At 40.5% G+C, this 16,220-nt stretch overlaps 1 protein-coding gene across 4 annotated transcripts in view; it reads left to right on the top strand.

Moving 5' to 3' along the window:
- The window catches only part of grid2ipb (glutamate receptor, ionotropic, delta 2 (Grid2) interacting protein, b), a 54,224-nt gene that overhangs the window by 7,054 nt on the left and 30,950 nt on the right, over positions 1 to 16,220 (top strand). For 3 of the 4 annotated variants that reach the window (XM_088070281.1, XM_088070279.1, XM_088070280.1), the window contains 3 exons: positions 142 to 296; positions 12,356 to 12,634; positions 15,860 to 15,945. In XM_088070281.1, the coding sequence (XP_087926407.1) occupies positions 142 to 296; positions 12,356 to 12,634; positions 15,860 to 15,945 (520 nt within the window). Of the gene's footprint in view, positions 1 to 141; positions 297 to 2,656; positions 2,835 to 12,355; positions 12,635 to 15,859; positions 15,946 to 16,220 lie in introns of those variants that run through there. The other variant, XM_088070282.1, reaches the window with a different exon arrangement.

The following is a 16,220-nucleotide window of genomic DNA, read 5'->3' on the forward strand; positions in this document are numbered from 1 at the left end:
TGAGACTTTTTGGATGAGTAAGAAAATATGTGAATGTTAAACGCATTAGGATGAGATTTGACCCAGATTTACAACCAACTCAATACTGACTTGTCCTCAAAATCCTCCCTGCCTCTAATATTGTCGTCCTCTCTCTGTCAGGTTGACCAAGTCTTAGGTGACGAACCTGAAGTGAAAGAAAAACTCTTCACTGTACTCAAGCAGTATGCAGCTGAGAAGAGAGTCGAGTGGTTGGCCTCAGTCCTGCCTGACATTCTCACCACTGAAGAGCATCGACAACTCATCTCCAGTATCAGGTGAGGGATGGACGATTCAGCTCAAATCACAATACAGACAGTAAAGAACAGAGCTTTGATTCTTGTAACAGCTGTAATTTCTCAATTTGATGTAAAACTCAACCTAATTTGAGGGTTTGTATCCATCTCATTCTTGATAATATGATATCTCAGGAACATCTTGTGGGAATTAATTTAAACTTGGCACAAATGTCCAGTTGGACTCAACAATGAACTGAGTAGATTTTGGTGTTCAAAGGTCACTGTAACCTTGCGTCCATCATGTTTATGTAAGCGCAATAACGGAAAAAAACAGTAAATTGTTTCAGTAAATGTTCACTTAGATTTCAATGATGAACTGATTAGTTCAACGTGCCTGTGATAGTGTCTGTCTCATTTTGTGAAAGCAATAGCTCAAGAACAACTTAAGTAAATCTATTTAAATTTGGCACAAACATTAACTTGGACTCAACAATGAACTGATAAGACTTGTGGTCAAAGGTCAAGGTAACCGTGACCTTGTGTGTCTCATTCTTGTAATTGTGATATCTGAAGAACACCTTGAGGGAATTACTTCAAATTTAGCACAAACGTCCTCTAAGACTCAGTGATAAAGTGGTTACATTTAGGTGGTCAAAGGTTGACCTCTTCCTGTTTTAGCTTTATGATATCTCAAGGAAATATTGAGATGATTTCTTCAAATTTGGGACAAACGTCCACTTGAGGCTAAGGATGAGCTGAGTAAAATTTGTTGGTCAAAGGGCAATGTGACCTCACAAAATGTGTTTTTGGCCATAGCTTAAGAATTTATACCCTAATTATGACAAAGTTTTAAACACATTTTTAACAGGATAAAATGATGACATTTTATATCCAAAAGGTCAAAAGTCAACTTCACCGTGACAGCATATTTTCTGTCCATTACTCAACATCATATCTGAGGAACAGAAGAGAAGACATTTGGTTAGATACTGAATTGGCGACATTAATCTTAAAACTGTGCTGATTGTCGAGATCCTCTGTGCTGCTGAGGGGAATATTTTTGTGAAGCATCCATGTTTTCACAGACATGGATATAAACTGAAACTGCAACTTGACTGGTGCGTGGAGACATACAACCACGAGGCGGTAATTCTAGCTTCAAGTGGAGATTTGGGTTCTTAATCAGGCTTGAGCCCAAATCGGCTGTCTTGGTTCACCCTTTGGTTCATGTAGGGTTTGGGTTAGCTATGGCTCGATTATAGCTGTAGTATAGAATAAAGCAGAAAGATTCCAAAGATGGTTGCATTCTTCCTCTCTAATCCACTCTTTGAAACTACTTGTAAATTTAGCGAAGTGGCTGCAGTATTGTGAGACAAATATAAAGCAACAAAGATCTGAATATTGCTGGAGGACTCTTCTTCTCCCCCTCTGTCTCTCCCCATGTTTCCTGTCTGTCTGTGCTGCCAAACTGTCCATTAAAGCCAAGGACAGTTTGTGCTGCAGTGTTGTTCAGTTACTACTCCCACTCTCGGTATTGTATCCTGCACACATCCCAGTGAAAAGTCAAATAATCTCTAGGGATTTAATGACCACGTAAACAGGCTCATTCTGCAGGACGGATTAGAGGGGGGTCTCGACCGCTGACAGAGCTACACTTTAGGTTTAGGTGGGCCCCATCTGCCACCCGGGGTAAATCCACAGTGACCCCTCCAAGTTGCTCACTATGCCATCGGTGTTAGTGAAACTCAGATTGAGCAAAGAGTTTTTAAATGAGGATTGGCAGCGTGAGCGGCACTCACAGCATGGAGGTGTCTGTGATGACAAGCCACGCAGATTTAGTTGAGTGCTTGCTCCGTGGGATTTAAATTCGGAAAAAAAAAACTTGGAGCGACACCCAACAGGTTTTTTTTAAAAAGTGGAACAACGCCAAACGTGCAAAGCCACTCAGGTGTGGTCGTCTGTGTGCCAAAACTGACCAGCACTCGTGCCTTTTCTCCAAATCCCCAGACAGTTTGTCCACAGATTGCACTCTGTCCACAAGTTGAGCCAATAGAACCTTTTATTCTCTTACTACAATCCACTACTACAGCACTCTGAGCGTCAGTGGTATTAATACACCGTAAGAAGGGTTTCCAGCAGGAGGAGGTCAGTTTGAAGTGACGTCAGGATTTTTCTGCCTTAAATTGCTCATGAATAATTCAAAGACCACGATGAAACCCACTCCTATTTGCATTGACACCAATAATACTATTAACGTCATCTTTTTGTGTTTTTCTCCATCCCCCACCCATCTCACAATTCTCCCTCTCTCGCTCTGAGGGGGTTTTTGTGTTTTGTCTCTGATGGATTTTCTCCTCATTATTGCACTCAGAGCTCAGGCTGTTTTCCACTCTCTCTCTTTCTCGCTCTGTGGTGACCGTTTTCCCCTGACACTTTTCCTGCAAGGTCCCACCACATCTTTTATCCCCCTATGAGAGGCAGCGATGAAGCAGTAGTTGTATCTGTTCACTATCAGAGGGTGCAACTTACTTTGTTTTTGGAGTGATGGGTTACAGCTGAAACCATGGATTGTCTGGGGTGAGTACACCAATCCATTCTTGTCAGGAGGTTTTGTGAAATGGGTTTACTTTGGAGAGAATTTCTATATTTTTTCTGCTTTTTTTGCACCTGCACTGGCTTTGCCATCAGTGTGGCCATGTGAAGTGGGAGGCGATTGAATATTTAATGCTGTGCAGAACAAGATGATGGTTGCTGCTGTTTGATACCAGAGTTTTTTTTTCTTTTCTCGTCCTTTTTTTCTTCAAGGCAATTTGGAGCTTTTAATCTATAATTGATTATTTCAAGTAAACCTCCAACAGTGTGTTTTGATGTGATGTGACTACACTCGGATGGACGCTGCTGGTTGTAAAAGGCATGCTATTGCGCCCGTCTCTAAAGTGAGTGAAGTCATTAGGTTGAGTGATGCCCTGCTTTTAGGACGTAATCTATCCTGTTCACGTGTTGGAGAGTGTGTGTTTGACCGTGTGTGTGTGATTTTACTGATTACATAAATACTCCTTTTAAACTATATCTTTCTCGGAAAAAAGCCGGCAGGTTTGGGTTTTTTGCACCACTTGATGTCCGCACGCTGACAATATGGTCGCAGAGATTTGTTTCAAAGCAGGTGTACCGTCTCTTTTCTTTCAGTAAAAGAGTAATACTCATTAGAGGATAGTAATAAGTGTATTTATCAGCTTCTCATGACCCCACAGTGCCTGCTGTGCACAAAGCTTTCTTTTCCAATGATAATGATGGTGTTTAATATTAACTGCAGGAGTCAGTGGAGCTTGTTTGCAGCGACTGCTGAGTTGCTGCACTGCACAAAATGAGAAGCATTAGTAGCTCTCAAGTGCATCGCAAACTGTTTTTATTAAAGTGGCTGATGATGAGAACAGACAGTACTGAAGGCAGCGCATTCATGAGTTGGAATGAAACAAGTTGCTGTTGGTAGAAATAAGCACAGGTTGTTCAGGAAGAACAAAAAGCACCAAGTCATCCATGATAGTTTGTTTCTTAGCTTTAATGGCAGCTGGAGGCATGGTATCAGTTAGGTGGCTAATCATTGGTTGGTTGGCTCATCATCTGTCAGTTGGCTTATCAACAGTTGGTCGGCTCATCGTTAGCCGGTAATTCTGTCAGTCGGTCCATTCTGTACTGTCTGATCATGGTTGTTATCCTTTATTTGTCTTTTTATGTGGTGCCACCATGACATTGACATTTTTTTAGTTAAATATCTCGACAGCTATCGGATGGATCATTGCCATGAAATTTAGTCCGCACATTCATGTACAGCTCAGGATTCATGTTTATATCTTTTAATGATGGTCTGACTTTTCATCCAGCGCCACAACTTTTTTTCTATGTCATACTTCATTTTTTGATCACGTGTTTTGTTAAAGAACCATTTCACTACTGAAAAAGTGATCTTTTCATAAATGGATCTGTCTCTGCAGCGGAAAGACACAAATACTTTTGAAATTGGTGCTAAATGACAAAAGAAAAAGGATTTTAATATGAGTTTGAATATGTCCAAACACACAGTAGGTCAAACGCAGTATGCCAAAAATATCAAGACATTCTGCTGCATCCGATCACATTTTGCAGTTTGCAGAACAGAATGCTTTACAATGCAGTCTGAACATGATCCTCTGCGCAGTGGCAGATACGTTGCATCGACTAAGATGCAGACAATTGTTAGCTGTCAGAGGCCGTAATGACAGATGACAGCGTGTTCAGGTGAATATTGATCACTGGGATTGCAACAACAGGAATAATTATCAATTATTTGTCTAAACGAACAAAATAATCATAACAACAAAAGGACATAATGATAAAATTGTTAATGACAGAGAAATGAATCTATAATTTACTGTCATGAATATAATACGTTACAATCAAGAATATATGCAGTTGTATCTTAAAAGCTACATGCATTGCAGAATAACAATAGCGGAGCTTTAGTTTTATTTAACAAATGTATGAGCAGGTTAAAGTTCAGGCTGCAATGTTTCGAAGAAGTAATACGTCCTGATTGTGTGCATACTGCATGCAACAATATGAACTTTCTAAGGGCAGCTGCTGTACATAATAAAAGTAAACAGAAAAAGTATATGATCCTGAATGCACCCTGTCATTAGTACACTGCGGCACTCAGCCATGGCGTTGAGTGTTTATGTTCCCCCTGATATGTCTTGTAGGATATAAAAACACCACATGGACATGTTGACAAGGTTAAAAGTTGATTTTCTCTGGAGGGGGTCTCTAACCTCATTAATCTAGCCTTCATGTTTATTCAGTTGATCAGATCTGGTTTATAACAAGTTCCTGGACTCAGACCAGGCAGCCTGTGGTGTGGATTTATAATCACATAATTATCTTTTAATTCCTTTGGCTTTATCCTTAAATGTGAAACCCACCGCTGTGCAAGAGAGGCAGGACAAACAGATCATGTTAGCCAGATTCTTTCTGACACACTGTGACGCCTCTGCATGTGTGTTTAGACATCAGTCCTACACGTGTGGACACCTGAAGTGAAATGAGGTCTCCTCTTTGTAGTTTTTTGCGTGTCATTCTTCCCTTTTGAGAAATCCATCCCATCGTCCCTGCCTGCGTCCTCCTCCACAACCCTCCTTCAGATAATTATAGATCTCTGTTCTCTATAAACGAGGTCAAATCAGAGCACTCATTTAGTTTCTCAGAGTTGATGCTGAAAACTTTTAGTGATGAGGTGGCCGTTTCAACAGATGGTCGGGTGAATATCTGCTTTTATAAACACACAGTTTCACAGACGTGCGCTGTATCTGTGTGAGAGACTGTGATATGAATAGATGACAAATAGCAGGGAAGATAGCAAACAGAGAGGGACTGTGTGGGCTGCTACAGAACATTTATTTATATCTCAGGAGTCTGCTGGTTGTAGCTGGTAGTCTGCGCTCAGGCATCACCGTCTCCGTCAGATTCATTCTCGCCTCAAACCTGATCACAGTCTGCAGAGACAGTGACAGCTGGCTCAGAATACGTGGCCTATATCTTAAACTCAATACGTTTGTTCCAAAAATCAGCCCTCTCTGACGGGAAACTAAAGCTATTATATCCATCTTTGCTCTCTTTATAGCCAGACTCCATTGACAAAAACATTAATTTTACCTCAAAGAACACAGGAGCTGTTGGTCTGCTACTATTTGTGTAATTCTGTGACTTTGGTACGTTCGAACGAAACCTTTAAAACACCAAAGTCATTTAATAACACAAAACAAAAGCAAGTATGTGTAGATTATGTAAGCTTTCAAGTTATTCTGATGGCAAAAGAAATTCCTCCCTGCAACGTGGAATATTAGTCAAAGAAGCAGCTGCGCATTTTTACTGATATTAGTTAACCCTTTGAAACCTGAGAAAATTTGTGTGATTTTTATCTTAAACTTAGGAGTGAGGCAGTAAGCAGCTGAAAAAGAAATGACCAGGAATTTACTACGTTTATAGTAAAAAATACAAGAAAATAACCAAAAACAAACAAAAAAGGTAAAGTTAAAAAAAAAAAGTCTTAAAAGTATAATATATAATTAGGAATGTAGTCCTCTTGACATTTTTCCCTAGCTTTTCAAAGACAAATTTTCTGTACCCACTAAGTTCTAGTAGTTTACAGGACAACTTTGAAAAGTTATTAATCATCTTTTCATCCATGTTGTATAGAGAAATTAAACCAATTTGCTCAGTTTGAATGCAGCACAGGAAAAGCATAGTTAAATGGCTTAATGTGGTCAACTGAACAAAAACAGCTTATCAGAATATTTATGAATCAGTGGGTGATTTTTTTATATATATTCTTAAAACTTGAATCTGTCCTTTTTTTTTACGGTACAATAAACGTCTCAGAAAATATCTGGGTATCACGGCAGGGTTTCCAACACATTATTCATTATTCATTATTACATTATTCATTTGTGGCGGGATGCCACAATTAAAACATCTGCCACCACATTTAGATTTTCTCGCACAACTGAAATATATATTACATGCATTTAGTCATTGCAGCACACTCTCAGAGCGCGAGTGTACTGTTGTCACAGAAGAAGTAGCAGAACACCAGGCAACTAGTAAACTAGTAAATGTATAAGTAGCTATTCATTAAATAAATAGGTATTTTCATATGTCTCCAACAAGTATTTTCTAACATTTATGCTATGTTTAGAACAAAAATTACTGATTTTGCTTTACCCAGACTTTAACTGGCTTATTCAAACGTATCGCACTACACCACACCTGCTGTGAGGCTGAAGAGTAAAAAAACCCATAATTTAAGCAGCAGCTGAGTGAAACATACAACAATAACAGGCTTCTGCATCGCTGGTCTTTTGTCTTGTGCTGTTGTGGTGCTGAATGGAGAGCTCCTGTAAGAAGGGGCGCAGCGGTGTATTTTGTGATACGACCACTAGGGGGCTCAGAGACTGAATTTCTAAATTCTCTCTCTATTCTTTGACTTTTTACTCAATGTATTATTAATGTATCACTTTGCAAGTATCTCTCGTTTGTTATTACCTTCAGCATGTATTTATAATAGAACTTATTTCAGTATGTACATTCTTCTGATGTTCACAGCGTCTAAAGAGTGATGGTGTTCTGTGCAGGTTTTCTATAGGAGAGCTTTCATACAGGCGAGCATGTTGTTAACAGCAGCTGTGACCTTCAGGTTCCACATGTGAGAGAGGCTTCATTATTAGCTGCACAGGGTTTGATGTGTTCTGTATTTACTCTGAGTAATAAAACTGGGTGTAATGAAACTGAATAGTGTGGATCCCTCACGCTTTCTGTGTGAAGTTTTCCTCCCTTTCTCTTTGTTCTCTAAGTGTGTCCTATTTGCTTTATTTGGCTGTCAAAGTTGTTTTTATACGGCTTAATTAGCTTCTGGAGGACACGGACAGTGGTAGCTGTTGTCTCCATGTTGTCTCCATCAGCGCGCTTGGTGCTAATTACTCCACTGGGGCTGTTTTTAACACCCAGTCTGATTCATGTGATCAGCAGATCAGCAGCGAATCAGCTCTTCAGAACACAACAGACTGGTGTAGGTGGGAATCAAAACAGTTGTTTGTGCAGAGCTGTGTTTGGGCTCTGCTCTCAGTTGGATCTCAGTGCTGCTGTGATTTAACAAATGTGGAATCAGATGATTCTTTCAGACTGCAGGCAGAACTGGATCTTTGTGCTCAATATGTGACTCAGATCTGTGTGAACTGCACAAATCACACAAATCTGATCTTTTTGGTTTCAATTTGGACCACTTTTATTTGTGTGCTCCTGAATCAGATACAAGTCTGATTTCTACAGCTATCGCTGGCCGGATGAATTTGTTTTTTTGGTTGTCCATCCATCTACATACCCCGTTCTCATGAACATGATATCTCATGAACGCCTTGAGAGAGTTTCTCCAAATTTGGCCCAAATGTCAACTTGGACTCAACAATGAACTGATAAGATCTGGGTGCTCAAAGGTCACTGTGACCTCTTCTGTCTTATTCTTGTGAGCCCGATATCTCAATAACAGTTCAAGGGAATTTTGTCAAATTTCGCAAAAATGTCCACTTGGTCTCGATGATGAACTGATTAGATTTTAGTGGTAAAAGTTCAAAGGACACTGTGACCTTGCAATCTCTCATTCTTATGAACGCAAATATATCTCAACAAGGCCTTAAGGTTTTTTTTCCTTCCAAATTTGGCACAAACGTACACTTGCACTTAACAATTAACTGATTAGAAATTGGTGGTTAAATTGGTGGTCACTGTGACCTCATAAATCATGTTTTTGGCCATTATACAAGAATTAATGCACTAATTATGCCCAGAATTACACAAGTCTCTAATAGGATAAAATGATAAAGTGATGACATTTTATATCCAAAAGGTCAAAGGTCAGTTTTACTGTGACATCATACCGTTCTAAAAATTGTAAAAGTTTTCTGGCCATTACTCAATGCAGGAGTCACTCCATGATTACAAACACATCATCACATCACACCCTGAAATCTTGGATGAAATCTGTTTCACATCACATTCCCAACACTCCTGGCTCTGCCTCCACATCAAACACATCACTGCTCCACAAAAAGCCTTTCTCCTCGTCCTCATTATCGTCTGCTCTCAAATTCACTGGCTTCCACTGAACACCAACTTCTAAGCCAAACTGCAAATGCAGACTTCAGTGGCCTCCAAGTATACTTCCATACAATCATGACCAGTTCACACTGGATTCTGGAGTCTGGCCACATTAAAAAAAACCAAAAAAAACATTAAAAGCAGCCGGGATTCTTTATGCACATCAAACAGTGCAGTCCAAATTTTTTCAATCCATTTAAGTGTGGTTTGACAAAGACCGTGACAATCATTTCCAAAAGCAACGTACGATAGACAACTGGATGTAGTCATTTCCACACTAACATTACGGATGTGAGCGGAGGCTACGATCAGGTCGGGTCTCAACTCATGTGCACAGTTTAAGTCAGCGTGGACTGGCGGTACAGCGAAGTAAATCTGGCTGAGCCAAAGAATTATTATTAGACCTTATTCTGACATGTAAGTATTTACATATGATTCACTCAAAAATATACAGCTATGAGAAAGTATTATATATATTATATTATATAGAACTGGTGAACTTGTCCTTTAAGGTTAGACATGCCTGAGAACAAATTAAGAGTCCTGTTTGTGAATGTTCTCACAGGTGTAGTTATAAAGGCTATTCACGCATGCATGTGTGGGTGGTTGCAGCAGCTCTCTGATCGCTTGAATGAAATGTTTTGTGTTGTCAGCTGAGCACTGGTGTGTGTGTGTGTGCGTGTATGTGTGTTGGGGGAATTCATTTCATTTTGTTTTCGTAGTCAGCTCTGTTGTTTGGTTACCAGCCAGGTTTGGTTACTGTCCACACTCATCCCCCTCTTTGACATTTTGCTAGTTTATAGTGCCACAAAATGATATCAGTCTGCCAAGAATGGCTCAGTTGTTTTTTTGGTATCGACCAAAATGTGTCTGCGGAGCAAAAAACTGTCCAGTCTGAGTTTTGGTATTGTTTACTTCATATTTTACCCTCTGAGACACACAAAGACACATTTTTGTCTTTTTTCAGCTCTGCGTGTGAAGTTTTCTACTCATAAATCTCTAATGAACACTGTGTTTTGGTAAGGTGACTATTAACGCTTTTGAAGTTTAAAGCGGCTTAGAGCATTATGTTGGAAGTATGCAGTGGTTGTTTTTGTGCTTTATTTTGTCTCATAAGTTGCTGCAGCAGATGTTGGGTTGATGCTATTTTGTCATTGGGCTAAATTTAAGCATTTTCCCCACTGGAGAACTGATAAAAATGATCAAAATCCCTTTAAAATACCACATTAAGACACCAAGACCTTGAGGAGCATTGAGAATTGCATTTTTCTGCGATTGGATGGAGAGCGCTTCTGTTATTGAAACTGCTGAGAAACCCCTTTATTTTTAATATACCTCTGAAAGCCGAACATCCTCTGAAAGCCCAGTGTCTCTAGTTTTTGGCTGTAAAGTTCTATGAGGCTGTGATTATCCTAGAGGTCACTACAGCTCATTTTATACAGTCTGTTTCAAAGAAATGGTCTCACTGTAATGAAACAGCCGCTATGGAGACAAACATTATCACAAATGGATAAAACTGGGCTAATTGCATCCACAAGGGTCCTAGCTTTCCATCAGTACAATTTATGTAATTTAAAGACTGTTTAGGGACCCCAGCATGCAGAAATATTCAAATACAACTGGCAAAAACAACACATTTAAACTGCATGCAAAAAAAAACCAAATTTAATTCAATTACCACGGAGGTGACATTTTGAGCTACATGCTCTCAATCATATATATGTGAAAATGGACATGCATTTTCTCTCCAGTATTTAGCCTAACTTCAGATCATTATTTGGCTCACTTTTTGAGATGCTATGGTTGGTATTCCTCTGTTCTTTAAGTTTTATATGATACCAGTATCACCACTCTAGCTTTTAAATTCATCCGTGTACAGCCTCTTGAAGACAGACGTTTCAGCCAGGATCACCGTCGGGTCTCAGAGCGTTAGAATTAGATATTTACAGATTTAAAAAATTACAATTTTTTCAATTTTTGACTGTTTTATTTTGATACAATTGTCTCTGAATGTCTGCTTGTGTTTGAACACAACATTTGAAAAATTTGACTTTTCCTCAGAAAAAGTAACATTTTGGCATTTGCTACCAAAACATCTGCACTATGTTGAAACATTTCAGACAAAACCTTAGACCCAGTGCTTATCAAAAAAGGATTTGATGACATAAAAAAGTTCAAACATAACGTAGCATGTTAATTAGTGAGCTGATTTGTTGCAGCTGGACAGATTCAGGCTAGCTGTTTCCCCTTGTTACTAGTATTTATTCTAAGTCACATTAACTGTGCCCTGGCTGTAGCTTCATATCTTTGGGTTTTCAGCCAAAAACATGATAATAGACAAATGTCTGTTCATCCCATTCGTGTGAACATGATATCTAACGAAGGCTTTGGTGGAGTTCTCTTAAACTTAGCACAAACATCCACTTGGACTCAACATTAAAATAATAAGGTGGTCAAAACTCACCGACACCTTCATCCCTCTAATTCTCCTGAATGCAATGTTCCACAAAGCACCCTGAGGGAGTTTACTCAAATTTGGTACAAACGTCCACTTAAGAATAAAGTTATTAGACTTGCTGGTGAATCTAGTGGTCAAAGGTCACTGTGATCTCACAAACATGTTTTTGGCCATAACTCTGGAATTCACTCACTAATTATGACAAAATTTAACACAAATGTCTAAAAGGATAAAATGATGCGCAGAGGCGTTTAACAATGACGAGATGAAGCTTTTGGAAAAATACTGGACACTTGATTTAAATGAGAATGATTAATTTAGTTATTCCACCTACTGAGTGCTGCTTTTTATGAGGTAAATTATTCTAGTCTTTTACCTTATTGGGCTGAAAAACAAGTATCTGTCAGAGCAGTGCGGTCTGAGGTCAATCAGATGACGACGGCTTCCTGCTCGGTGCTCACACTGACTGGGTGACACCGAGGTGAAGCGTGGACGGAAGTGTGGGAGAGCGAGTGATACTGTAGATGGAGAGAGAGAGATAGCAGAGGAGAAATCCCATGCTCGCTCACTCCCACACCTTTTCTCTCTCACTGTGTTCTGACTCTGGTACCTCGCGCTGCAGTGAGACTCCAGCGAGCAGCGAGTGACGCCGATATTTCCTCACTGAGACAAATCTGTTGTCTCTGGCTTTATGTTCAACTTCTCTTCTCTTTTTGGAGTCTTGAAGTAGGACGCCAGTTGATTTGACTCAATGTGACCGAGCTGATCATCACTTTTTAATTTCTGCTAGTGCTGGATTTTTGCTGTTATCTCACTGGAAATCCAATGTTTTTGGAGCGAGGTGGATCTGTGATGTAGCTCCGTCCTTTTTCCTGATCTTTTCTTTCTCTTTGAGGCAACTCTTGTGGACAAAAAAAACTAACATTTCTTTCCCTTCACATGCCACCATGTTCGCCAGAATCTTCATTCCCAAGAAGCACCGGCAGCGCTTCGACGAGTCCGTCAACCAGAATGTGATCAACCGGCTCTGCCGCAGCAAGAGCATCAGTGAGCCGCAGGGCAGAATCCGCCGCAGTCGGAGCGAGGATCACTCCGACCGACACCACGGGTCCAAACGGGCCAGCTCAGTACCCAGGGATGGAGAACCCGGAGGGAGAGGTGAGGGGGAGAGAGACAGGGGCGTAAGAAAGTCCGTCTCTGGGTTGCCTGCACATCCTCCCCTCGGACCCAACCAGAGGTAAGTGCACACGTGTGAGATGTTGGCTGTGTTTTAAGTGTTTACTGGAAACCAGCAGGTTCATCTCAACACATAAATATTGGCCTGTATCTTTTGAAAACATGTCTTTTTTCCATCCTCATCTCCAGATTTTTCTGCCTTAAAGCGCATGTTTTCCTCTGAGTTTTATCACGAAGCTGAACTTACAAAGCCCCAAATCTGTGTGTATAAGAAACACGTTTTCATTAACAACAATATAATGATGATGATGATAATAACAATAATAATAAATACTTCAAAGTCCTCAAAGATGCACCACATAGGTGAATATAATAGAAATTAGTTCAGTTTTCAGTTCATTTTTTATTTTACCAAATAACCTTGTCTGTAGCTCCTTAAAATTGAAGTCTGCTCATGAATTCAACATGTTAATCCCAGTTGTGTACCAGGGGGAAAAATTGACATAGAGGGAATTCAGAGATAAAAACGTCCTCAGTTCACAGCAGAGAACAGCAGAATGATTGTAGTAAACAATACCAATAAGGGAGAGAGCGCTCTGTGGATCAATACTGCGGAAAATGAAACAAATATTAAGAATCGATATTTTTGATAACAGAGGCTGTGACTGTTCAACCTCTCCACCCACCAACGTACTGATTACACGACTGTCCAGTTAATAACACCACAGTGGACTACAGGATTACAGGGATGTGGGGGGGGCAGGCAGTACGCTCCCACACTCCCACACAAACTGACTCCACAGATCTGTCTCTTCGGCCGCATGGGAGTGAGAGTGCGCGGCTGAATATGTCAAGTGGAATCATATTGGCAGGTCACACAATAATAGGAGGCGAGATGTTTGTGTTTAACGGGAGGGATGATGTCATGTGGTGGAAGTGGCACAGGAACAGTAACAAGTTGTGTTGCGTATTTGTGCCTTTCACTGAACTGAACTGAATACAACCCCTCAAGAATGTAATGCTATTGTCTCTCTATAGTCACAAACCAAAGAGAAAGATAATAACATTAACTCATTTTAGAAATAGAGATTTTTTTTTTTAATGAACTTTAAATGAACTCTACTTTGAATTTGGACCATGTGAGGCTCCATGCTATGGCCCCATTGTGTTTTCCAGCTAATACCACCCGGTTCTAAACTTCTGCTGCAACTTTTTTAAAAACAATATTCAGGTGAAGGAAAAAACAACAACTTTTATTTCGGTGTTTAAATAGATAGTCCAGATAGGTCTCAATGAAAGAAGCACTTATAGCATTGTTATGGAAATATTATGCCCACCCTCTGGTCTCCCCTCAGCTCGCCTGGTGACCTCAAAATGCTTTTAACATTGCTGACGACTGTCCTTGCATTTTTACACAAAACAAAACAACGGCGGCATCATGTGGCTCCAGTGAGTGATTTTAAAGAGCATGCTGGCATCAGGGAAGCAAAAGAGGTGTGTTGCTTGATAAAACAGTGCCGGCCTCTAGTGTAACATACAACATGCACGTCAACAATGACATATCAATACCAATCATTTAGCGTGCCTGTTGTTGTATGGCAGCTGATCATGAGACATGATGGCACAATATTCCTGCCTTAAACACGCAGTGTGAAAAGGGCTATTTTCAACAATGCTAAAGGTGTTTTGTAGTTAAAATGAGGCTGCTTAATCACCAGAGCAACCCAGGTGGAGGCTGGTAGGTGGGCATAATGTCAGCAGCAACATGTACCGCCACCGGGGCAATGTTACTGGCTGTATTTGCCGAATCAGCTGCATTTCAGTGGCTGATGATTTACTGGTGTGTTTACACGATGGCCCATTAATACAGATACTCAGAATCAGTAACTATTGATCCCCATTTCAGGCTGTTCAGGTCGTTATTGGAGCTGCTGCACAATGAGCCAGCAGTTGATGTTTCAGTGATGACTGACTGATTCATTTGGGTCATTATGTAATTATTTTTGGAGCTGAATTTAAAGTATAAAGTGCAGCTGGTGCAGACTGATGGGGATCAAGAGACGAGGCCTTGAGCTGCCTCGCAGTTTGCCAAGTGTGCTCCAGGCTGATGCTGCGCCTCTTATTGTGGCTGCACACACACACACACACACACACGCACTGGTACACATGCAGCATCCAATGTGCCCCTCTGCATTTAGCTCGTCTTACATAACAGCCAGTAACCACAGAACATCTTTATGTTTTCTCCTCCTTTCGTCCTTTTTGTTTTTTTGCTCCCCCCCGTTTACACATCGAGGCAGCGTTGCCTTGAGTCGTTTCCATAGCAACGCACCGGTGGATCGACACCACAAGTGTCTAATCTTTGATTTAATGTGAGGCTCCACTGTGTGCTCCTCCACCGGGGTGAATCACAGAAGAACACCACCATCAGAAAAATGTCAAAGCTTTTTTTTTCCATATCAAGTTTGTCCTAAATTATTTTTGTTCGGCTCGGAAGAATAAAACACACTGAGAGACGAGTGGATTGATATATGGAGCTGAAGCTGCACTATTTGAGATTGTTATGTGAAACAAAAACAACAAAAAGACATGTTCTCAACCGAAATCACAAAGTCAGATTGCAGTGAAGAGGAGCGTCACTTGTTCAGACTCCCACCTACAGGAAGTGACGAATGAAAACAAAAGCGCAAACTGCCCTGTTAACAGCAGAGAGCAAACGCACCATTATGCAGAGACAGCTGGGCTCCTGTCCATTCACAGAAAGCCTTTCAGATGCCAATTAATGCTGAGAACGTAATAACTGAATAATCGTTTAGTCCATCGTCATCTCTGGCTACAGCTTGTCAGATGTGAGTTTGTCATCTTTCTTGTTTTCTGTAATTCTAAAGTGGATATCTTTGGACTGTTGGTCAGACAAATCAAGCAAATTGGAGACGGCTTTGTAAGACATGCTGCGTTTATATACCAAATGATTTAAACTATATCCCACCCAAGAAGTTATTTGGTTACTAGGGATGCACCAATTTTGAAATTCTGGGCCATTTCCAATGTTTGAAATAACAATTTGATTGATACAGATGTTTTGATATTGTTATTTATTTTGTTTTTGTTGTTATTTATTCCTCCTTTTGTTTTACCATAAGTCAATTAAGGAAAGTGCCTACAGTTTGCCACCCCAGTCGCATCTCTATGTATAATATTCAGTATCAGCTGAAGTTGGAAAAAAAAACCATTTGCACTCAAATGTGTTTTTCATTCGTTGATCTCACTTCCTCCCTCTGTTCAGGATCGTTCGTGTGTACCGGGGGAAGAAAAACTTCGGCTTCACGTTGCGAGGTCACGCCCCCGTCTGCATCGACTCTGTTATCCCAGGTACTGCTGCTATATAAAACCTGTACGATACAGACGCCTCCTGTGTGTGTGTGTGTGTGTGTGTGTGTGTGTGTGTGTGTGTGTGTGTGTGTGTGTGTGTGTGTGTGTGTGTGTGTGTGTGTGTGTGTGTGTGTGTGTGTTTTGCTTTGACCCAAACATTGCTGTGTGTGGGCTGGCGATGGGGGCGTGGGGGCGGATGTGCATTATGTGGTTAAGTCTGTTGTGGTGCCACTGGGGGCTGAAGGTGATCATGAGGTGTGTGACTATGAGTGCAG

Source organism: Plectropomus leopardus, chromosome 19 (assembly GCF_026936395.1).
Source record: "Plectropomus leopardus strain MGB_pleo_1.0 chromosome 19, ASM2693639v1, whole genome shotgun sequence".
Classification (NCBI taxonomy): Eukaryota; Metazoa; Chordata; class Actinopteri; order Perciformes; family Serranidae; genus Plectropomus; species Plectropomus leopardus.